Source organism: Siphateles boraxobius, unplaced genomic scaffold, assembly GCF_051911475.1.
Source record: "Siphateles boraxobius isolate OS27281-9 unplaced genomic scaffold, OSU_SipBor_1 86, whole genome shotgun sequence".
Classification (NCBI taxonomy): Eukaryota; Metazoa; Chordata; class Actinopteri; order Cypriniformes; family Leuciscidae; genus Siphateles; species Siphateles boraxobius.
Genome location: NW_027509215.1, coordinates 10,544,004 through 10,570,369, shown reverse-complemented (window position 1 = coordinate 10,570,369; position 26,366 = coordinate 10,544,004). Strand labels below are relative to the sequence as shown.

The 26,366-nt window shown below is 37.0% G+C and overlaps 1 protein-coding gene across 1 annotated transcript; it reads right to left on the bottom strand.

Annotated features, from left to right (window-relative positions):
* onecut3b (one cut homeobox 3b) lies at positions 1-23,569 on the bottom strand. The gene is made up of 2 exons (XM_077222163.1): positions 22,534-23,569; positions 1-293 (listed from the first exon to the last, which is right to left on the bottom strand). Exons 1-2 carry the CDS (start codon positions 23,567-23,569, stop codon positions 1-3), a joined length of 1,329 nt encoding a protein of 442 aa, XP_077078278.1.
* Positions 23,570-26,366: the final 2,797 nt, after the last annotated feature.

Below are 26,366 nucleotides of genomic sequence, written 5' to 3'. Positions count from 1 at the left end.
TCAGGCTTTGGAGAAAGTGGTTGCCGATGTGCCGGGTTGGCCGGGACTGGCCGCGTGCTCGTCCTGCCAGCGATCCACGCATCGACGCCGGGCGTTCATGAAGAAGTTGCTGACGGTGGACAACTCCAGGCCCAGTTGCTGAGAGATGGTGATCTGCATCTCTTTGCTGGGTCTCTTGTTCTCCTTGAAGATGGCGATGAGCGTTCGGCGCTGGAGATCGGTGAACACCAGACGCTGCTTCTTCGGGACCATGTTTCTGTCTTTGTGCTGCTCCTGTTCCTTTCTCTTGCACGCTGCCATGAGGAGACGGAGAGAAAGAGACAAGTGAAAATACAAGAAGAACACAAGGAAATGGACATTTGCTGATAGAAACTCATGCAACCAAAGCTGAAAACAAAGAGGGGAGTCATTCAGTGAAAGAAGCTTGTGTTTTGCGAGCTCAGGTATGATATACAAACGTATTTCATAAAACAAATATTGAAGTCCCACTGTGGTGAAAATCAAGTTTTTAATGTTGTTTATATGAGGGGAGTCATTCAGTGTTTTGTGAGCTCGGATATAATGCAAAATTATTTCTACAAGTCCCCCTGTAGTCAATAATTTCATCCCTTAAAACTCATTTTTGATCATCAAAATTAGAATTAAACATTTAAACGTTTTTAATTCTACATGCTTTAAAATATCTTGAATGTAACTCGACACCCTTGCCTCATTTAGTATGCGCGGTTCTATGAATATGCAAATGAGCCCCGCCTCCACTCACTCAGAGATCCACTCGTTGACGATCACACGTTGATCTGATTGGTTACAAGGTAGTTTGTGACGTCAGAAACACCAGCGATTTCAAAGCGTGTTTTTGAGACTGTCTTTGGTTCACTGCAGTTTTAAGCAGAAAATACTCAGCAATGCTGTCGACTTATGAATTTACACATGGGTTGTCTTAAAGCATATTTTACTCGACTTTTATTTTATTGTATTTTATTTTTGTTTATTTTATTTTTCCTCAGTGTTGTCTTTTAAATTTGCTTGTTTTATTATGTAAAGCGCCTTGAGAAGCTGCTTTAAAAGCGCTATATAAGAATAAAGTTATTATTATTATTATTATATTAAAAACACCACATAGACATATAAACAACATTAAAAGCTGGATTTTCACCACAGGGGGAGTTTAAAGGAATATATGCATGTAGAAATTCTGTTTCAAAATATTTAATATCATAATAGTGTGATCACACCGGTTTTCCTGTTCACACTATATCAATTTATGTAAAATCATTTTAATTTATTGGAGTAAGCTTACTGTGACCTCTTTTACATCAGTAATTTACCTAAAAACAATAGAACTGCCACTTAGAATGAAATGAGGAAGAAAAAGTGGCTTAATTTGAGTCTTTTATGTAAATTATATACTATTATAGTCAGGATTCCCAGCTATAACAGGCAACATTCCCATAACTTTCTCTAACATTTTCTAAAGGTTATGTAAACGTTCTTAAAATAGTGTTTAGCAAATGTTCTTATAAAATAATTTTTATAATAACATAATTTAAAATGTGTTCTTGTGACGTTGAGAGGAAACAATGTTCTCGGAATGTCCTTCTGATACAATAAATAAAAATACAACATTTCAGGGAGTGACGCCTAAATTACGCCATTAAAGTGTTTTACGCATGTATATTTATTGTGTGCGTACTTGACTAATTACTGTATTTGTACTATATGTGTATGAGAGTATGTGTGTGTGAGAAAGTGTATGTGTGTGTTTTCAGAATACTGTATGTGTGTGAAAGAGAGAGTTTGTGTTTTCAGAATGTGTGTATGAGAGTGTCTGTGTTTGTGAGAGAGAGTTTGTGTGTGTGTGTGTGTGTGTGTGTGTGTGTGTGTGTGTGTGTGTGTGTGTGTGTGTGTGTGTGTGTGTGTTTGTGTTTGTGTGTGTGTGTGCGCTTGTGTGTCCTAGTGAACCCTACATTATGAGGAGAAAATGTCCACAGAGGAAAATAGCTTATAAATTATACTAAGTGATGTTTTTTGAAAATTTAAAAACACAGAATGTTTTGTGTGATGGGATCGGGTGTGTGTGTGTGTCCTGTGGGACTCATGTTTGAAAACCCTCAGGCAAAATCCACTCAGTTTGGAGTCAAGCTGAGGATTTACATTCATGTGTTAGTGGTCACAGCTAACTCTATAAAACACGAGACGATACGCCGAAGCCGTTTCAGTTTCTGCTTTCAGCAAATCTGTCTGTGCAACAAAATCATTAAATCCATGTCACTGTTTAACAACAGTCTTCCCTGTTATCATTCATTAAAACACACATAAGTGTCTGCTAATGCACAGAACATCTCTTTCGGTTTCTTGCTGTATAATTCTACGATTCCTTCTCTTGCTCACGTCTGTGTTTCTCTCTCTCTCTCACACACACACACACACACAGGGTTCCCCCAGTGAGATTGTGCTGATGCCAGGCTGAACACTGTATGTCTAATTACAGAGAGCCATGAGCCGATCGATCTCCCCTACACAGTCAAATCTGTTTACTGCTGCTGTCTAAAGCTGCAGCTCTCTCATCCATCATATTCATATGCCACCGCACACAGCACACACACACACACCACACATACACACCACACACACACAGCACCAATAAAACACACAAACATGCAGAATCACTCAAAAACTGTACAGTAGTTCATATGTGCATCTGCACACTAGTTCAAAAGCCAAGTCTGTCTATCTATCCATCTATCTATATATATATCAATCTATCTATCATATATATATATATCCATCTGATGTCTTTCCATGTATGTCTATATATATATATATATATATATATATATATATATATATATATATATATATAGCATGTTTATATAATTAAAACATTATTGAGAACCCTTTAAAATCATTCTGTAAACATTCAGTATATTTGGTCTCTGGTCAGGGTAAGGGTTTGTTCAAATTGCAGCATCTGTATTTTACATCATGACTGTCTTTCCTGGACAAAACCGAATCATTTACTTCAACAAATCACGTGGAGAGCCGAGGAGACTAACTCTCAAACGACAGAAGTGCAGCATTTGATGAGGACTGCCTCCTCTCTGACCCATATTTACAGCTCTTTTGTCCGATCGCCTCGTGTTTCTGTATATCGAGCATCATTTCTGCTCTTTCCCGGTGTCACGCGCTCTCGCGTGGGCGCGCACTGGGCTCGAGGGATCGATACGGATCGATCGCCCGGGAAGGGGCCCTGATTACTGGACCACGTGCGCGAGAGAAAACACAGGAAAATCGATCATTGCAGCTTTTAGGGCAACAGCAGCGCGCAGACAGAGAGAAGAAAGACGTGCATTCTGCCTGCTGTATTAAACGCATTTTAAGAGAGAGAGAAAAAGATGTACAAAAATCATCCAGCAGATATAATGCATGTTCAAAACCTCGAGTGCATTCACCATGCTGTGTTTTATATATTTATGTACATGATAATATCTTAACATTGGATTATCTTAACTGCTTGCACTGTTTAATTTCTATCATTTCGCACCTGCTTTGCTTTTAATCAGAATTTGCTCGACACAAAGTAGCCCATCGTATCCAAATGATACACTTAGGCCTACTCAATTGCAGGTTTGTCATTAGCAGATAGAATAAATATGCATATATCCTATGCATGCATGAGAATAAAAAACACAAGCAGCATCAGACTAAACAAAGTGTGTAAGTGCAAATGACAGCCATTCAAATTGCGTCCATATGAGGGAAGACTCGAGCCAATAATGTTTGCTGTCACTGGCGTGTCTAAAGGCGCCATTTTTAATGGTAGTAATAGTGGGATTTCAGACGGAAAATGTAAAGCGCTTTCTCGTCAAATCTGGATTTAGAAGACTTTGGATTATTTTAGCTTTTATGCCTGCGTTGTGTTATTCAGTATGGAAACACAATGCATATAGCACGTATAGTGCACTGGGAAAACTCACTAATTTCACGCACAGTTTATTCAGATGATCTCAAGGGTGAATCGCCAATGTTGGAAAATCATAATTAGCCTATATCAAAAACAACACGTTCAGACCACAGAAAGCTGATCTATATGCAACGAAATGTGAGATGAGAAGCTACTAACTAATGCGTATCTGTTACTTAAGGCTGAAGTAAGCTGTAACTGATCGAGACCTAATTGCTTATTTTATATAGCTACATTTATTATTGGAGAACGATGCATTTCGTCTCTCTGAGCAACAAATAGCCTCGTTTATTTGCGGATAGCCATATATAATATAATCTCTTAAAAACATTTTCGGAACCGAATCTGATTGGCACAGCACAAATAATAGCTAATAAATAATAAAGCGAATGAAAGCTCCTCACGGAATTCATCGCATTCACTTGCTTTATTTTTTTCTTACTAATTAATAGTCCTGTAATCGATTGACCTTTGCTTTTAAACCCTTTTTTATAAAGCATGTATTTAATATATAGGCCGCACTGCGCTCGTGCTCAATAAGATATAGTGCAGTGTGTTATTATACAGACTGCAAATTGTTTTTTTAACAGTTCTCGTGTTGTTTTATTTTTATTGCCACTTACAATAAATCCGGGTTTTTTCTACTCGATCCCAGCAGAATAATGAATCATTTTGAAATAATTTCATTGACTGAAAGATGTTAGATGCACATTGAGGGTTGTGCACGAGCAGACTTTATGAACTCGCACTGATAAAATAAGAAAAATTGTTCTTTCATGAAAAAGAAACCGCATAATCACAGAAAAGACATTCAATATGTGATGTTTGCAGATGACATTTTAATGGGCAGCGTGTGTTAGTTTTGTAATCCGATGGTAAGCGGTGGTATTGATATCTTATCACTCACATGCATGAATTATAAACTGCTGCAGTTTAGGTGCTTTTATTTATATTTTCTCTGCGCTGAATTCATATGGCAGTATATAAGAGTTGCAAATCACAAATCAATATTCATCAAGGAGATTTTCGAGTCTATTCATCACAATCAAATATATGCTGTTTCTAAATTTAACCCTTTAACTCTTACTACAAAACACTATGAAATTATTGATCTTTCGTGTTGCTTTTTTGCCATTTATACATTTAGTGAAATATAATTATTGAACTAACCCAGTCGTTTAGGATGGAATTTACTCTTAAAGATAAAGGTTCTTTATTTGCATAGATGGCACCTTTATACAAATTGTTTCAAAGTAGCTTATGACAAAAGTAGTTCTTTAGTGGCAAAAGATTCTTTAGATTATTAAAATGTTCTTTACACTAAGGGAAACCCCGTTTTTGGAACCTTTATTTTTAAAAGTATTGAGTAATATAGGCTGGGGATTGGATAATGGATCAGAAAATTAGCAAATCATTGCTGAGTCTGATTCACAGTGTTTAAACATCTGCTGCCAAACCATCAGGATCTCATGAAAATGCGTATTGCACGAATTGTATTTACCGTGCAATTTATACGCAAAAAAACAAACAAGTTTTACGTGTATATGATACGCACTGTAAACTCATTGGGTAGGATTAGTGGTGTGGAGTGCGTGCGTATTATACCATAAAGTGCGTATTATATGCACGCGAAAACTGCGTATCATATGCACGGTTTTTTTTGCGTATAAATTGCTATAGATGCGCACTTTCATGAGATTGTGTTGGCCAAAGCAATGGTGCCAGATTAGATTTGTGGGTTTTTTGTAGGCTACAGGTTGTTAAAACATCATAAGGCACATGTGCATGCAGTCTGCTGAGGTGGGTGTGGTCTGTGTGTGGTGTGGGCGTGGCGGAGAGGGCGGGGGGCGGGGTCGATAACTAACCGCACCAGGCCGCTAACAGCTCGGCTCGGGATCGATGGCTTGAGCGGGGCGGTTCTGTTTTTGGGTGCGGTGAAACGAACCCTCTCCCGCGCGGGCCGGGCTACTGCTGGCGAGAAACAGTCATGTCAATCAAAGCCTATTCAACACAAACCACTAACACAATACATGATGCTGAACGTGCGAGTTTATAGATTTAATCAATGCTGTTCATAAATATTACTGCAACAGTTTATTTTTTTATTGGTCAAAAAATCGCAAAGAAATGCTACACTGATAAAAAATGCAGGGTTGTTTTAACCCAAATTTGGGTCAAATATGGACAGGTTGGGTTAAAAAAAAGTCATTTATAAATTTAACCCAACGGCTGAGTTTGTCCATATTTGACCCAAATTTAGGTTGAAACAACCCAGCACTTCTTTAAGAGTGTAACGGAGTTTTTTTTAAATCATAAAGAATCCATTGAGATGTCCTCTGCTTGAAACAAATAAATAGTGATTTATAAAAATATTATTAGTAATAATAGAAAATTTAACCACATACTAAAAAAATCTGCTTTGTTTCAACCCATGTTTGTGGCAAATATGGACCAACCCAACCGTTGGTTTACATTTTTGGAATACATTTTTTTAACCCAACGGTTGGGTTTGTCCATATTTGACCCAAACATCGGGTAAAACAACCCAACATTTTTAGAGTGCAGGATCTTATTTAATTCAATGGTTGCATAGTGTGATAAATAGCCTAAAATCCTGTAGGTATATCATTCTTTATTTTAGAGATCGACTTTAGTCGTTTGGTGTAAATAAAGCTGTGTAGGAGTGGATGTCAATGTTCATCATCGATAAACTGAACGTTTGACCACAACAGAGGTTAAAGCTGGAGCTTTTCTTTCGATTTTTAGCTATTTGAGCGTGTGTGTATTTGAAATCTGTTCTTTTTGTTTTTATACCAGCAGCTCACGTGAAAATATTTTTTTTTCGATTATTCGTTGCTAGAAAAAAAACTATGAAATGCACTCGTATAGGCCTATATTAAACATGCATTTATTAGCCTACTTGAGTATTAAATATCAGCATGCACGATGCAAATAAATAAACAAGGTCATGTTTAAAAATACAATGTTATGTCATTTTATGTCAACCAGTAATGATAATAAAAAATAATATTATAGCCTGCTTGTTTTAATTAGGATTATTAGTTTGATATGAGAGCCTCGACATTTCTAAACGCACGATGCATAATTTAGTCTCAAAAACGTCAGACTGAATATTTTGAATGCGTGTTGTCGATATTTACAGATATAGCGTTTTTAATGCGGACTGTTGCCAATATTTGTTTTGTGTTCATGTGACTTAAACAATATTGATGACGGGATTTATCAATCAAGCTACATTTTTTAAAAAAAACTTAGGCTAATAGAATGCACCGGGCGTCGCTTTACCTATATTATTATGTTATGGATCGGCTAGCAAAAAATAATCACAACATATGGCGTTTAAAATGTGAATCTCGTGTGTGTGTGTGTGTGTGTGTGTGAGAGAGAGAGAGAGAGAGAGAGAGAGAGAGAGAGAGAGAGAGTGTGTGTGTGTGTGTGAGAGAGAGAGAGAGAGAGAGAGAGAGAGTGTGCGCGTGTGTGTGTGTGAGAGAGAGAGAGAGAGAGAGTGTGTGCGTGTAAGAGAGAGAGAGAGTGTGTGTGTCTGTGTGTGTGTGTGTGTGAGAGAGAGTGTGTGTGCGTGTGAGAGAGAGAGAGAGTGTGTGTGTGTGTGTGTGTGTCTGTGTGTGTGTGTGTGTGTGAGAGAGAGAGAGAGAGAGAGAGAGTGTGTGTGTGTGTCTGTGTGTGTGTGAGAGAGAGAGAGAGAGAGAGAGAGAGAGAGAGTGTGTGTGTGTGTGTGTGTCTGTGTGTGTGTGTGAGAGAGAGAGAGAGAGAGAGTGTGTGTGTGTGTGTCTGTGTGTGTGTGTGAGAGAGAGAGAGAGAGAGAGAGTGCGCGTGTGTGAGAGAGAGAGAGAGAGAGAGAGTGTGTGTGTGTGTGTGTGTGTGTGTGTGTGTGTGTGTGTGTGTGTGTGTGTGTGTGTGTGTGTGTGTGTGTGTGTGTGTGTGTGTTCAATGAAAAGATTTTTTAAAAATTAAGTAATACATAACTTGCTATAATTCCTTCAGAAATAGAAGATAAATGCTCATACTTTCTATTGCTCTGTATGTGGGAAACTATCTGCTAAATGAATAAATGTATTATTCCAAAAAGTCTAGAGATAATTTAAATAATCTGACTTTATTCTTTCAGGTGTTTCGACTCTATAAAGTCAATAGGTTCACATTTTCTTCACAAGTCCCCGTGTGGTGAAAATCCAGCTTGTAATGTTGTTTATATGTTGTGTTTTTAATATGCTTTAAGACAAACCATGTGTAAATTCATAAGTCGACAGCATTGCTGAGTATTTTCTCCTTAAAACTGCAGTGAACCAAAGACAGTCTCAAAAACACGCTTTGAAATCGCTGGTGTTTCTGACGTCACAAACTACCTTGTAACCAATCAGATCAACGTGTGATCGTCAACGAGTGGATCTCTGAGTGAGTGAGTGAGTGAGTGGAGGCGGGGCTCATTTGCATATACTAAATGAGGCAAGGGTGTCCAGTTACATTCAAGCTATTTTAAGGCATGAAGAATCTTTTTCAAGGAAAAAACATTAAATATGTCATACGTGATCAAAGATGAGTTTTAAGGGATAAAATGATTGACTACAATGGGACTTTCTTTAAAGAAAAGAAAAGATTCTCGTATTTTAGCCTTAATGTGCCAATAGAATCTAGGCATGTGTACTAATATAATCACATTCATATTGAAATATATCATGTCCATTACATAAAACTTCTTTATAGACTCTTGAACAGACTAAAGGCCCTTTATAACCCGTTTGAATTTAAAAATAAAGGTTCTTTACTGGCATCAATGTTCCATAAAAGAACCTTCAACATCCATGGAATATTTTCAGGTTGTTAAAAAAAAAGGTTCTTTAGATTTTTTTAAATGTTCTTTACACTAAGAAAAAAAATTGCTGAAAGATTCTTCCACGGCATCGCAGGGAAAACCCCTTTTGGAACCTTTATTTTTACAAGAGTAAACTCTACATTGAGATTATAATTATATCAGATGTATATCAGGTGTGATATATACTGAGCTTTCCCTTCCTCCAGGTCCGCATGAGTTCTTCTTTGTCTTGCGGGTTTCCTAACTGGTCTCCAAAATCAATTTCTCAGTGGACAAACATCTGACAGACCAGATCCATCCCCACCAGCTCAATTAAACGCCATTCATAGACAGTTTGATTGATCTGAAAGCCAAGAAGTCATTGCAAGAGCAAACCCTCACTTACAGATCTCAAATGAAGCCTTTATGTTATGTATGTGTGTGTGTGTGTGTGTGTGTGTGTGTGTGTGTTTCTGCGTTTTAAGATTGAAGGGATTCAGATTGGTGTCTTTTGGTCGCTGATTTAAAAAAAAACTTTTATTACTTTATTTTTAGACCAGATTTACAAATGAGGACGTCCCTAAAGAGAGTTTTTTGGAGATTTTCTCATGTTTTGTTCACTGCTGGGTACAAAATGGTCCCCAAAATACAGTATAGTTAAGTAGGTTCACACACACACACAGTGAAACCCTGAGACTGTGACGCTTCCAGTACAATGATTTGTTTCTCTGACCGATGGCAGATGGACAGAAGGGGTTGTAGGAGAGTTTTATTAAAAAAAATGGCACAGAAATGACTTAAACTTGAAAAATGTGTGTTGATAATATGTGTTTGTATAGGAGGGAACCAGGCAAATATATTCCAGTATTAATATGTTAATGAACGTTACATTCCATTTGATCATTTTGCAAACATTCCGAGAATTCCGTTACATTTTGAATGTTCTCTGAACGTTCTAAAACTAGTGTTCCATGACTGATGTTTTGTGCAAATGTTTTGAGAACATTCTAATAATGTTCCTGGGAGAATGTTTGTTCTGGTTTGTTCTATAAGTGTTCTGGTGCATAGAACACTTATACTGTACACTAAAAAAAAAAAAAAAAGTACTTCATTTTTCTTTGTCAAGATTTGCACGCATATTTTTAAAGTAGATTTCACATATGGAATTAAGTAAACTCTACTTAACTAAGTTAAGTAAAAGTAACAAAGAAAATATCGCCAGTAAAAGTATGTTCGTTTTTGAGTATGAATGTGTCGTTTTGTCAACTCCAATTGTCACAAAATGGCAAGTTCCTAAACCTAACAACAAAAGCAATGATAAAACGGTGTAAATACAGCTGGAAAAGTGAAAAATCAACTTCATTAATTATTCATGTCCCAGTGCATGATGGGAACACTGGTATCAGAAAAGGTGACTTTAGGTTTTTCTTAATTTTATATCGTTGAGATTTACGCTTTAATTTCTACAAGCTTGAATTGATTACTAATATAGGATTTACTTTTTTTATTATTCTTGCCTGAAATACCTCTTCATGAAGAAACTACACAGAATCATTGTTAACAGTGTGTGTGTGTGTGTGTGTGTGTGTGTGCATGTGTGTGTGCATGTGTTTGTGTGTGCTTGTGAATGTGCATGTGCATGTGCCTGTGCGTGTGCATGTGTGTGTGTGTGTGTGTGTGTTGCACGGCTGGCTGCGGTTGCTGCTGGCGAGAGCCCTAGAGATGCAGGAGTGAGCAGGGAAAGGAAATCAATACAGATTCAGCGCAAGTCAGATAAGCCTTAACAATGTGTGGCGCAAACACACTCTATAACACAATCTCACACGTACACACACTACATTCATCCTGCAAACGCACCGGTAGGTGCATTTAAACATGCCACCAGCCCACCGTATATTCATGCACACATATTTTCATACGCATCTGTTTTGCATGATCCTAATTTCATAACAATTTGAATTCAATAATGAAAATGAATTTGCGTACGTTTTCATTTTTTGGTGCGTCAATCTTTTGCTTTAATGCAATCCAGAGACTGCAGATGAAAATGAGCTCTTTTATCTCTTATCACATTTATATGATGGACCAAATGCAGTGTTCCTTTTAAAATAAAATAAGCATAAACATAATGACAAAAATAGCACTGGAGCTTCAGGATCATGTTCTCTCCAGTGTGAAAAAACATCTGGAGCTTCACAAGAGTCACATGAGGATCAGAGACACTTTCAAATGTGTTTCATAATCACAAAACTTTCTCTATTTCAAGGTTTAAAATTAGATTTTGAATCCCAGACCCAGCTAACAAACACTCCCAACGTTATCTCCGAACGTCCTGTTTTTTATACGTTTCTTCTTGGTTATGTGAAAAGGGAACATTTTAGAATTCTGCAAACATTATGCGAATGTTACTTTTAAATGTTTCTCTGAACATTCCAAAGCAAGTAGTTACATTTAAAAAACATTCAAGACCAAAACACAAACTCTGAATCAACATGCACCAATGCTATATTTTTCCAAATCATTTGTTAACAAACAAGTATTCATTACTTCAATGAGCTCATTATTTCTGCATTAAATTATTACATTGTTTAAATTAATAAATTTCTGTGATTTTGTATAAGTACATTTCTGAAATACATAACTTCGACCGTTTCCTCTGATAACAGATCACTGTAATATGGACTCATGCACTTTCTGTAAAGCTGCTTTGAAACGATGTGTATTGTGAAAACGCTATACAAATAAATGAATTGAATTGAATTGAAAAACGTTCCATGAATGATGTATAAATAATGTTTTTGTGCTATAATAACATTATTATAGACCAGATAACTTTGAATAAACGCTCTATTAATGTTACTGTAGGAATGATTGTTCATAACTTCCTTTTATCTGTGGAATCGTACACATATGAACACAACGCCACTTCAACCTTCAGATTTCACTTGTATTTGCTGACAGGCACAAATGATAATCAGAGGAGTGTGTAAATGAGTGTCTCACACTCCAGTTTTCTTCTTCAATCCATTCAATGTTAATGTGTGTGTGTGTGTGTGTGTGTGTGTGTGTGTGTGTGTGTGTGTGTGTGTGTGTGTGTGTGTGTGTGTGTGTGTGTGTGTGTGTGTGTGTGTGTGTATTCATGGCACGTTTTACTTTGCTCACCAAGAAGTGAGTGTGTTACGCAGGCCTCGTCTCCCTCCCTCACGCTTATCAATTATTAAAGCCCAGATCGATCATTTCAGCAACTTGCCTCCATCCTCACAAAGTCAAAGCTCTCCTCCCTCGATCAATGCTGGATCACCTCCACATCTGCTCTCATGTCAGATATCATCTGATTCATATTTGAAGATTTCATGTTTCTCAGCTTTGTGCTCCTCGTGTCGCTAAAACACGCTAACCATCATTTCCACACATTTTAGGGGAGAGATGTGGAGAGAACAACTACTGTTTTGTTTTGGGTCCTTTTGATGTGTGTGTGTGTGTGTGTGTGTGTGTGTGTGTGTGTGTGTGTGTGTGTGTGTGTGTGTGTGTGTGTGTGTGTGTGTGAGAGCTGTAGTCGGTTTGATGTGACTGTCACTCAAGTTGCAGATCATCTGATAAAATAACAATTTTGAGAATTTATTTGATCATTTGTTGCACTATATGTGAAAATATTTAATAATCAAATGCTCTGAGGAAATGTCATGGCATTCCTAAATTTTAATGGAGTACCATGTAAAATCATGACATAAATGAAGATGGTAATCAATCTGTACCATAATATTAGTATTGTAAGGGAGATTAAATATTATTAATAATTATCAGGCCTTTTGCACTTGGTTTTCTGATTGATGTAATAATGTAGACTTGATAATGATAAACCGAGAGAAAATTAATTATTAACTTCATGAAAATTTATTCATAGAGTAAATCAGCATTTTATTGGCGAAAAGTCACATTTTGCATTGCTGTGATTTGCTAATAACTAGCGGTTTTAATAAATAGCATGCTAATAATATTACATTATTGGTTGCATAGTGTCAGGCAAATGCTGTGCATTTAATCATAGAAACCATGTCAACATCAAACATCAAATACAACGCACTCAAAGATGCAGATTTTGCCTCCTTGTTTCAGAAGGCCAGCACATGTTATAGTTATTCTCAGATATTATGTGTGCATATTAACGAGGTTATGTTTTGTTTGTCATCTTTCTTTCAGCACACGTGTGTGTGCCGTCTGTCCTCTCATCAGGCACACAGAGGATTTCTGCTGTTGAGAATGTTCTGATTCAATAGCGCCGTGGCAGTCGTAATGGATGGAGGGTAATTTTTTTGTGATGTGTTGCAGAGAAAGAGAGAAGAGGGGGATGGTGGGCCGAGTTATTGATCTCTGATACGTGCAGCGGCAGGCAAACATACGTGAATGAGAGAGACTGTAACGTGCTTTATGGCATTCTGTCGCTCACAGCATTTCTCAACGTCTGCTGACTTTCACCCTTTCAGCTCATTTCAATCTAGAGATCATGAGATTCATTCAGAGCCGACTCCATCAGGGCTGGAAGATCAACACATTTCTCTGTTTGTTTATTGGCTGGCTGATGTGTTGCTATGTAAAATTCACCAACCCTTAGTTTGCTCCAGAATTGAATCGAAACATTGGCTGTTGAACAATATGGATATTTCGTTGACTGATGCAATACTGATGTAAGAGGATCTGAGCATTAATTTGTCGCACTCATACTATTTCTACAATATATATTATGAATTAGGGATGCACCGATATGGAATTTTTGGTCGATACCAATAATCTTTATATTTGGAAGCCAATAACCGAGAATTCTTTATATTTGAAAGCCAATAACCGATAATTCTTTGTATTTGGAAGCCAATAACCAATAATTCTTTATATTTGGAAGCCAATAACCGATAATTCTTTGTATTTTAAAGCCAATAACCGAAAATTCTTTATTATATTTGGAAGCCAATAGCGATAATTCTTAATATTTGGAAGCCAATAACCGATAATTCTTTATATTTGGGAGCCAATAACCGATAATCCTTTATATTTGGAAGCCAATAACCAATAATTATTTATATTTGGGAGCCAATAACCAATAATTATTTATTATATTTGGAAGCCAATAACCAATAATTCTTTATATTTGGGAGCCAATAACCGATAATTCTTTATATTTGGGAGCCAATAACCAATAATTATTTATTATATTTGGAAGCCAATAACCAATAATTCTTTATATTTGGAAGCCAATAACCGATAATTCTTTATATTTGGGAGCCAATAACCGATAATTCTTTATTATATTTGGAAGCCAATAACCAATAATTATTTATATTTGGGAGCCAATAACCGGTAATTCTTTATTATATTCGGAAGCCAATAACCAATAATTATTTATTATATTTGGAAGCCAATAACCAATAATTATTTATATTTGGAAGCCAATAACCGATAATTCTTTATATTTGGGAGCCAATAACCGATAATTCTTTATATTTGGGAGCCAATAAACGATAATTCTTTATATTTGGGAGCCAATAACCGATAATTCTTTATATTTGGGAGCCAATAACCGATAATTCTTTATATTTGGGAGCCAATAACCGATAATTCTTTATATTTCGAAGCCAATAACCGATAATTCTTTATATTTGGGAGCCAATAACCAATAATTCTTTATATTTGGGAGCCAATAACCGATAATTCTTTATATTTCGAAGCCAATAACCGATAATTCTTTATATTTGGGAGCCAATAACCGATAATTCTTTATTATATTTGGAAGCCAATAATCAATAATTATTTATATTTGGGAGCCAATAACCGATAATTCTTTATTATATTCGGAAGCCAATAACCAATAATTATTTATTATATTTGGAAGCCAATAACCAATAATTATTTATATTTGGAAGCCAATAACCGATAATTCTTTATATTTGGAAGCCAATAACCGATAATTCTTTATATTTGGGAGCCAATAACGGATAATATTACCCAGCTAACAAACACTCCAAACGTTATCTCTGAAACGTCCAGTTTTTTAAACGTTTCTTCTTGGTTATGTGAACGTTAAGGGAACATTTTAGAATTCCGCAAACATTATGTGAATGTTACTTTTAAATGTTTCCCTGAACATTCCGAAGCAAGTCCTTACATTTAAGAAACGTCAAACTAAAACGCTTAAGACAAAAACACAAACTCTGAATCAACATTCACCAGAGCTATATTTGTCAAAATTTCATGATCATTTGTTAACAAACAAGTATTCATTACTTCAATGAGCTCATTATTTCTGCATTAAATTATTACATTGTTTAAATGAATACAAATGATAATTTATTTAATAGTTAGAAATGTTCTCTTTATGTGGACTCAAATGGAATAAGTTCACAGCACTTATAAGTATTAGTTTTTATACTTTAATAGTTTAAATAGTTTGTTTGCGTTAGCTTAGCATACAATGTGGTTTTTAACATCTTTGCTTATGTTACTCATTTGTCGGGATGAAGACTGGAAGCCACTAAATTCAACATGTGCCTGTAGAGGAATATAGCATTCTGTGAAATGTTTGCAGTTGCATTGCATTAGTATGCTAGTATTTTATCCTCACCAAGCTGCTGTAATGTACGATTTGCTTTAAATACAGGAGAAAAGCTGATTTTCCTTCATGAGCCAGTAGAATAATCACACAAATCTTTATGTGTTTATATTTACGCTGGATTATTATGAGACGCTCGTGTCCTTGTTAAAAGCTCTTATAGTCCGTCACTTACAGCAGCGATGGATCATTTCTTGTGCTGTAGAAATCTGTGAAAATCATTTTAAGCACTTATTAAAGCGCAGATATCTTTACAAAACTATATAAGTTCGGTTTTTTGCTGCAAATATTTTTTGCATGGAGGGATTAAACTAAAATTGACTCATGTTTTTGATCATATTACTGTAACCTTACTGTAAAGTGTTACCAATTTTCATAACATTTTACACATCGTACTGCATTGCATATTTTCATAGCCAGACTTATAATACATTATAATACGTCATTGTTCATATCTACTTTAAAGAGGATAATGCATGAATTTTATTACACATAAAACAGGAACTTTGAATAATGAGCATATAACAAATTATAATAATATGCATTATGAATACATTTACAATGCAAATATCATAGAAAAAGTGTTTAATGCATTACAATTTAAACTGTCAAATGAGTGTAATAAAAATCTAATATTAGTGTTGGTGTTTGCAGTGTAACTCATGCGTCAACATCATTATCAGTGACTTGAGTTTGATCTTCTTCAGTGAAAGAGAAACTGAGTGTATGAGACTGTGGACATCAGCAGAAGATTTACTGTAGTAAAACAACACGCTCTCGATGTCTCGACATGACTCAGGAAAACCCGTTCTCTCGTTCACACACACTGTGTCAGAGGCAGTGTGATGTGTGTTTAGTGAGTGTGTGATGAAAGATACCCGGAAAACAAGTGCTTGTTTGGAGGATGAAATAACACTGGATTTGACAAAGTTTGCAGCATAAAATCTGTGTGTGTGTGTGTGTGTGTGTGTGTGTGTGTGTGTGTGTGTGTGTGTGTGTGTGTGTGTGTGTGTGTGTGTGTGTATGTGTATGTGTGTGTGTGTGTGTGTGTGTGTGTGTGTGTGTGTGTGTGTGTGTGTGTGTTGTGAATTAGTCTCGTCAGTTACTAGTCGTCTTTTTCCTTTGTATAGCATTTTATTGTCTATAATATCACAGTTATGTGCGCTTTGCTTACAATATCCATAATTGAACAGTAATTGTATTTGGTGTGCGACTGCAGTCCGTTGGGAATCACTGCAACGATTCTTCAGTTTAATATCTGTGTGCTCGAAACTAAAAGATATGCATTATTTTAGACAAATTTTCGGATCAGTGTACTAATGCTGTATTTGATTATCTGAGAGTTAGAGACTTTCTGTTCCCGCTTCAACACACACACGACTAACAATGTGAGTTGTAGATTTGTGTATTTCTATAATGCATTCTAAATGTATTTATAATGTATTTAATTAAAGACACATAATTGTAAAAAAAAAATGGTAAAACGCTTCAAAAATACATCTTCAAAGACAACTGTATTGTACAAGAATATGAATAATTAAGTATTATGATATATGTCTGGTTATATGAAAATATATAATGCAATGTGTAAAACGTCTAATTTGTTAGAAGTTAATGCATTAATTAATATGAACTAACGATGAGCAATATTTTTATTAACCTTAAGTTAATGTAAGTTAATAAATATATGTATTGACTGTTCATGTTAGTTCAGAGTGCATTAACTAATGTTAACTTTTGATCTTAAAATGCATTGGTAAATGTTGAAATTGCAACATTAATTGAGATTATTTCATTAATTAAGCATTGTCTATATGGCTAATGAAGCCTCATTGACTACATATCTCTACAATACATAATTCACTGTAAAAAAGTGTGCATTAATTGTGTAGGTATTAATTAATAAATTCAGAAATGCTTTGAAATGTCAAGCATTGTAAAGCAACAACAACAAAAAATTAAAGTTTTATATGAATATGTCATTATATGAAATTTTTAACAACACATAAACTCATAATTTCCTGTATTACAGTAAGATTATTTCATTAATTATTGTTTATATGACTAATGAAGCCTTATTATAAAGTGTTTCCTATATCTCTACAAGACAGAATTCACTGTAAATAAGTGTGCAAATGTTCATGCATTGCACTCTTTAATTAATAAATTCAGAAATGCTTTGAAATTTCACATTTTAAGAGAGATAAAGCAACAGAAAAATCAAGTTTTATATGACTATGTCATTATATGCGATTTTTAAGAACACAAACTGATAATTTCCAGTATTAACTCTATTGGAATGAATGGAAATAATTTCTCACAAACTGGTGTTATGATGTGGTTTCCGCCTGATCTGAGGCTCATTAGTGTACACACTCCTGTTCAACACTGATTCTGACGTGTGTGTGTGTGTGTGTGTGTGTGTGTGTGTGTGTGTGTGTGTGTGTGTGTGTGTGTGTGTGTGTGTGTGTGTGTGTGTGTGTGTGTGTGTGTGTGTGTGTGAGTGTGTGTGTGTGTGTGTGTGTGTGTGTGTGTGTGTGTGTGTGTGTGTGTGTGTGTGTGTGTGTGTGTGTGTGTGTGTGTGTGTGTGTGTGTGTGTGTGTGTGTGTGTGTGGATTACGCTGGAGTGTCCTTCACCGGCTCTCTTTAAGCACAGAGCTTAACACAACTGTCCTCACACACTTCAGATGTCTTATTAAACAGACAAAACTCCCCCTTGGTGTTCGTGAAAAAGCCTTATTAGAGGCTTATACTAAATTGATGTTTTCACAGCTCAAGATGGATTTCCCCAAGCCTTCAGTCACTGCATCAATATCTCTGCACTTGTAAAGTGTTTGCAGAACCAGAACATAAAATGCTTGAACCGATCCTGGCCGTTTATGGTTTTGTTTATTCACGGATGAAAAGCTTTCGTAGAGAAGGCCATTCAATATAAGCAGAATACCTCGTCTGAGGGTTTTCTGTGCATTAAATGTTAATTCAATGCTAATATCTGATCAGTGTTGGTCTGTTATAGACAGGTGGAGGATATTGGGTCAAATTCTGTGTTGTTATAGAATAAAATAGAGATCTGAGCTACTGGAAACCCATGAAGTCGTTGGCCAGCATCAAAATGGCTGACGACACACTGAGAATAACCCAGCTCGGAATAACTCGTTCTCCAATCATATTCAATCCTCGTTTAAATAACGAATGGACTCAACTGAGGAATACTCATAATGGAGATATACAATTACAGTAATGAGCGGCTCAGATCATTTGATGAGAAAAATTGTGATTACTGGGGGATTTTCCTATTATCGAGGTATTAAAGTTTTGTTTTTCTACATTGCATCTCATCTTTCTTTAGGATCAGTTATTAATATTCATGCTGTATTTGATTAGCTGGAGAGCCAGAGTTACATCACTGTCTGTTTCCATTTCAATGTAAAACACACATATGACAGATTTAGATTGAATTAAGTGTGTGTGTGTGTGAGAGAGAGAGAGAGAGAGAGAGAGATTGTGTGTGTGTGTGTGTGAGAGAGAGAGAGAAAGCGAGATTGTGTGTGTGTGTGTGTGTGTGTGTGTGTGTGTGTGTGTGTGTGTGTGTGTGTGTGTGTGTGTGTGTGTGAGAGAGAGAGAGAGAGAGAGAGAGAGATTGTGTGTGTGTGTGTGAGAGAGAGAGAAAGCGAGATTGTGTGTGTGTGTGTGTGTGTGTGTGTGTGTGTGTGTGTGTGTGTGTGTGTGAGAGAGAGAGATAGCGAGTGTGTGTGTGTGTGTGTGTGTGTGTGAGTGTGTGTGTGTGTGTGTGTGTGTGTGTGTGTGTGTGTGTGTGTGTGTGTGTGTGTGTGTGTGTGTGAGAGAGAGAGAGAGAGAGAGAGTGTGTGTGTGTGTGTGTGTGTGTGTGTGTGTGTGTGTGTGTGTGTGTGTGTGTGTGTGTGTGTGTGTGTGTGTGTGTGTGTGTGTGTGTGTGTCTGTGTGTCTGTGTGTGTGTGTGTCTGTGTGTGTGTGTGAGAGAGAGGAGAGCATGTCTTAGTTGTGCTGAGTTGTAATTAATCACAGATGTCAAGTGATCCATTAGACATTGAAACACACACAGATTGGACATGTGTCCAGACTCAGGTCACTAATGCTGGCCTCTCTAACCACACGCGTCTCATGGGCCTGAACACACACACACACACACACAACCCCCAAAACCTGAGAGGAGAATACCTATTGATTAGGATACTAATAAATCTGGGATCTCAATATGATGAATAGATGTGGAGTATTTCACTACTGCTTTTATTAGGCTCTTTAATACTAGTGTGTAATTGCGAGCAAGGAAAGATTGTGCACATTTTCACACAGTTTTACTTACAGTAAATGTGTTTCACTGCAGTATTTGAACTCTGTGTCAGTAACTGTCCTCCTTTTTATCCATTTTGATTATGATTATTATCATAATATAATAATCATAAACCATTATTGATTTTGCAGAGATCACTATTACAAAATATTAGTCAAAATATATATGCTGTAAAAGTATTGTCAAATAGAATATATGGATGGATGGAAGGATGGAAGGACAAATAGATAGATAGATAGATAGATAGATAGATAGATAGATAGATAGATAGATAGATAGATAGATAGATAGATAGATAGATAGATAGATAGATAGATAGATAGATGGATGGATGGATGGATGGATGGATGGATTGGATGGATGGATTGATTGGATAGATAGATAGATAGATAGATAGATAGATAGATAGATAGATAGATAGATGGAAGGATAGATGGATGGATGGATGGAAGGATAGATGGATGGATGGAAGGATAGATGGATGGATGGAAGGATAGATGGATGGATGGATGGAAGGATAGATGGATGGATGGAAGGATAGATGGATGGATGGATGGATGGATGGATGTAAGGATAGATAGATAGATAGATAGATAGATGGATGGATGGATAGATAGATAGATAGATAGATAGATAGATAGATAGATAGATAGATAGATAGATAGATAGATAGATAGATAGATAGATAGATAGATAGATTTGTTATGAATGCGTAAAATCCAGTGTCCGAATCAGACGCGCGCACGGAAACGCGCGCACACTCAGGGCATTAAAACAAAGCGAGGTGAATTAAACGCGAGCGTGGTCAGTTTCTCTCTCTCTCTCTCTCTCTCTCTCTCTCTCTCTCTCTCTCTCTCTCTCTCTCTCTCTCTCTCTCTCTCTCTCTCTCTCTCTCTCTTTCTCTCTCTCCGGAATTGATCGCTGATCCGTTTCAAAGGCACGCTGGGAAACTGCGCTATCGATCCGCTGGAGGTCACGCTCGCGATATTTCTGCGATCAAATGTGTCTGTGCGCGAGAGGACGCGCAGAAACACACACACACACACACACGAGTGTTTAAGAGCTCAGATCTCCATCTGTCGTCACTCCATCCTCTTATCAGCCTCAGACAGCAAATCGTTCTCTAATGTTTGATGGTCACAGTCCAGATCACACACACACTCTCTAAAACAACGCGCGTCACTTCACAATGACGCCTCGAAATCGCAAAACATAAACGTGTTTTTGGCTTGTATTATTATTACAACTCTATTTTGCAGTAAAATGGCATTTGGAAACTGCAGGTACTTTAAACACAAAGAAAGCTCGCTCATAAATGTAACTATAAATATAATTTAAGGATCCCTTTGCCGAAAAGACATTATTACAATTCTATGCATGTCACAACAAGCACATTTCGCCATTGTGTATTAGTTGAGTTATTGAGCTAAATCAGTTTGTTTTGGTTTCCATTTCGAAAACAAAAGGTTCTGAATTGAACTATTAATACACTTACAAAACTTTAACGCTGTTTTAGAGAAGTATTTTGCTTGCATAATAATAATATTATGATACAAAACTGCAATATCCTCCTGATAAAAAATATATATATATATTTATAGAAATATATATATATCCATATCTATATAGAAAACGTTTTTTTTAATTCAGTATTTTTCTTATGTCATTATATTGTTTAGAGCATATATGAAACAAATATATTAGGTATTTTATTCATATGTTCTGCTGTAGTGGACACCAGGACTCAGATATTTTATGAAATTACATGTATAGGCAAAAAAAGGTATTTTCTTTAAATCAATCAAACTTTAAGTTTCAGGGGTTTTTTTTCCAAGCTTTGTATAAAGGTGATTCTCAACCAAAGATAAAACGGAATTAATTGATTTATCATTTTACTTTATGCAAGATGTGGGTATAAAATGTCCATAAATGGGTAAATATAATAGGAGTAATATTTGGCAACGTTTTCATAACAGATTGTAATATTTACTAGGAATATTGATATATTTCACTTATTGTGTCAGATAAACATGCTGTGAGTCCTGGTGTCTCTAGTGTTCATGTATGAACTCAAAGCTCTGTTCTGTAACAGAAAGTCATATTTTGATTAGAAACTCCTGAGATGTTGACGTTTTTAGGGTCTCATGAGGATATAATTCAGTAAGTCCGTGCTTTAACTGCTTCAGCACACAGTTGTGTCAAACACTCTTAAAAATAAAGCTTCTTTATCGGTGTCTGTTCTTTATAGTGGAAAAGTGTTATTTTAATCAAGTCTCCTTCGTTTACAGCGCTTTAACAATATAGAGTTTCACAGCAGCTTTACAGTGATAATAGGAGATTACAGTAACAGAGATTGTTTAGGCTTTACAGCAGATCTAGAATAAAGTTATTGTCCAGGTAAAGTTAGTTTTGATTGATTCACTTCTTTATATTATCTTCCCATTATGAAAAACAGAGAATCGTTGCGGAAGCAAATATGGCGCCTTATTTTTAAGAGTGTAAAATGCATATTATCCAGCCCGATCTCATGAAAGTGCGCATGTATACGACGAATTTTATTTATCGTGCCATTTATACGCCAACAATAGTTGTCGCGTGCATATACGCACTTTATAGCGTGTAATACGCACTCACTCACCCATAATCCTACCCAACGGTTTACAGTGCGTAGCAAAAACACATTTTTGCCGTATAAATGGCACGAGAAATAATATTCGTGGTATAGACACGCACTTTCATGAGATCGTGTTGTTTTATCTCCCAGAGTAAATTCCCTAAATCCTGCCGATGTAAAGCTGTCTTACCTGCAAGCCTCAACGCGGACATCCTCTGAAACTCGGGCTCCTGTAACCATTTCCACATCCTTCTGAAAGTCTCGCGCCCGGACTTGAGTTTACTCCAGGGCTTCGGGTTACGCAGGAGATCCGACAGCGTTCCCTGGGAACGACACAAGATCCTCTGTGCGAAAATAGCTTGAGGAATGCTGTATCTCTTGAGCTCTGCTGTGATCCTCTGCGCCACTTCTTTAGTGTTGATCTCCTCCACCTGTCCCGCGCCCGCGCTCTGCGCGCCCCCGCCGCCGTGCCGTTCTCTGTCGGACAGCATGGATCCGTTCCCCTGCGAGTGCATGTGGCTGTGAGGGTGCATGCCGTTCAGATTCGAGATCATACCGTGCCCGTGCCCACCTAAACTCCTCAAGTGCTCCTCACTCCGCGAGAGCATCGCCGCGTGCGTCTCGAAGCCGCCCTGTGAGAGCATCTTATCATTGGGAAGGTGCGCGCCCGGTCCGTACGCGGAAAGCGCTTGTTGGGAGTTGTGGAGAGATCCGAGGCCGTTGGAAAGCGGGGATAGTGGTTGACCCATTCCGGACATATCTTTAGGATAATGCCCGTATAAGTTCCCCATTGAAGCGAGGCCGCGATCATCGCGCATGAGCGTGAAACTCCCGCTGACGTTCCCGGTGGCGAGGCGCTGGTGCGCGGCGTGGTGATGCGGGTGCGTGTGCGGATGCGCGTGATGGAACTTCTCTGAGACCGTGGATATAGGAGGCAAATGTTGAAGAGGTGTGAGAGTGGTGTAAGTGTTGGATAAACTCATGCCGGACTCGCACATGGTCATGGCCGGGTGCAGGTGTCCGGAGAGCGCGGGGTCGCTCCGGTACTCGCCCGCGCCCTCCAGGATCGACGCCATGCTGGACACCATCGCCGAGCGCCCGTGGGACACCAGGCTCCGATGGGAAGCCGACGAGGGTCTTCCGTGCGCGGGATTCATCAGATCCCCCGCTTGCGAGTGCGATGCAACGCCGTGCATGTTTCCAATGTTCTCCATCGTGAGTTCCATCGTTGAAAAGGAAAGGGAAGGGAAGACCTGCACACAAAAATACCGTATTTTCCCCCGCAACGATTTCAAAACCAATCCATCGATTTGAAAGAGTCACTCAGTCCGACACGCGGAAGCTTTTGTTCGGGTTTAATCGCGGAGCGTTGCGTGCGCGTGTGGCTCGTTCCCTGCGCAGCAGCGCTTCTACTGAGAGGCGGGACGCGCGTCTGTCTTTGAACGAGAGCGCGCATCTGTGTGTGTGTGTGTGTGTGTGTGTGTGTGATGACGTGCGCTGGCCTCAGTGCTGAAGTCTCGTCTGTTCTACTATCACTGGTGTGTGTGTGTGTGAGTTCACTTTCTCTGCTAAATGAGCTCTCATATACAAATATCTGACCAATATATAGCACATTATTTATTAAGGTTACACTTTATTTGGTACACTTTATTTCACAGTGTCATTGTTACATATGTTACATGTAGTTACTATAGTAATAACTATTAATTATGCATAATTACATGCAACCAAACCAACCCCTAATCCTAACCCTATAGTAAGTGCATGTAGTTACTTAACATTACTCAACACTTCAATGTATAATTACAGTGTAACAAAGACACCCTAAAATAAAGTGTAACCCTTTATTTTAAGGTGACGTATTTACAAAAATAAGTACTGAGTAATATTAATTAATACGTGTAAGTGTAGGGTTACACTTATTTTGAGTTGTCATTGTTACAGTATAATTATATATTTAAGTACTGAGTAATATTAAGCAACTATTACTATAGGGGTAGGATCCGGATTTGGTTGAGGGTTAGTTGCGTGTAATTATGCATAATTTACTGTTATTATTATGGTAAGTACATGTAACATATGTAACAAGGACACCGTAAAATAAAGTGTTACCTAATATACCTATATATACCCTTTATATTAATATTTCTTATATATTATTGTGCTGTTAATCCGGAAAAGGCATATTCATAATCACATTAATATCCAAACAAACGAATATGGCCTTTTTCATAACATCATATTTATGCAACATCAAATATATTGCATGCTAACCATGTTTATAACTGTAAATATAGGCCTATATAAATTTCTCTTCTTACAAAAATAGTTTTTATAATTATTTTTTAAATGTGCAATTCCTTTGATGCTATATTAGTAGCCTATTGTATTGAATATATCCACTTTTGTGACCAAATAAATGGAAAAAAAAGTAAATAAAAATATAATATCCATTTATTGCACTAATTGTCAGGCATAATTTACCAAAGCCTGTTTGCATCTGTGAGAAACGCGTGTGTGTAAGTGATGTCGGGAACAGTTTCAGCTCTCCTGCGTTGGCACGGAAAGCTTGTAGTTTCTTTTGGGTGGTTATTGATAAATCTGATCGATATATCGACTGACACTGATTAATTATGTTTTTTGACCCGGGCTGAGGGAGCACAGGTCAGAAAGTTTTGCTGCAGAGAAGAATCAACGCGACGCGAGGCGGAGCGGGTTCGGCGAGCCGCAGTGAAAACGCAGGAATATTTTGCATAAAAATAATATTCATATAATCATATTTTTGTTTATTTTAATTGTGTCTTTGTTACACTGTAATTCTAAATTTAAGTATTGAGTAATATTACATGCATAGGCCTACTTAGGGTTTGGGTTGGGGTTATTTGCATGCAGTTATGCATATTTTATAGTTATTACTAAAGTGTGTAACAATGATATTGTGTAAAAAACAAACAAAAAAAACATATTTTTTACCTAAACTCGTGCTAGATTTTACAGACAGAAATTCAGTTTGTCTGTGATCTCAAAACCATTGGTATAAATAGGCCTATATTTATTAGTTTTTTGGTTACACTTTATTTTAAAGTGTCTTTGTTACACTGTAATTATACATTTAAGTACTGAGTAATATTAAGTAACTACAATAGGGTTAATATTAGGGTTAGTTGCGTGTAATTACGCATAAATTATAATTATTACTACAGTAGCATGTCAAGGAAACTGTAACAAAGTTTACAGTTTTTGATTTATTTCATTTGGTTGCATTACTCTATACATTAGTTTTATTATTTTATTTGGTAAAGCTGCTAATCTAATTTAATATTTTACAGCTCTATAATTCTCTAAACTAGTTTAGCATGTTATAAAAAGTATGTTTTCTAACTTAAGGAGTTCTACCTTTTTTCACTCGTGTAACATCCTTTGATTCATATTAAATTAAATGATTGATTTATATTTTTGGCTGGTTGACCGAATGAAGCATATTTTTATCTTCCCTGAAAGCATTTGTACCAGTATTATAATGATTAATATAACCTGATTGTTGTTGTTGTGCATGTTTTTGCTCATCCTGTGGTTAGTGCTCGGATCCTGCAGAAGTAATGGCCTCACTTTAGAGCTGTCTTACTCAACCTTACACAAACGAGCTCTGTGTCTTCTCGCTTTAATGTCCCTGTATTGATGAGCGCTTCTATCGGAAATAAATGAGTGTTGTGGAGCCAGTGAATCGGTTACTGTAGGAGCAGGGGCTCCTGAGCTTCAGTATCGGCTCCTGACCCGCGCGTGATGGATGTGCACGAGCGCGAGCCTCTAACTCACCCGCGCCGGACTTATTTTATACACTGCACAACTTATGTATTTATTTACAAAATCAGGATGGTAAGTGCAAATGTAAGCTGAAATAAAAAAATAAAAACCCGGGAATCTGCCTTTGTGCACGAGCGCTGCAAATGTAAAACTTCATTGAAAGAGATGGAAGTTATTAATTTAAATGCATTTGTGATATTGCTCTGCTTAAAGTTGATC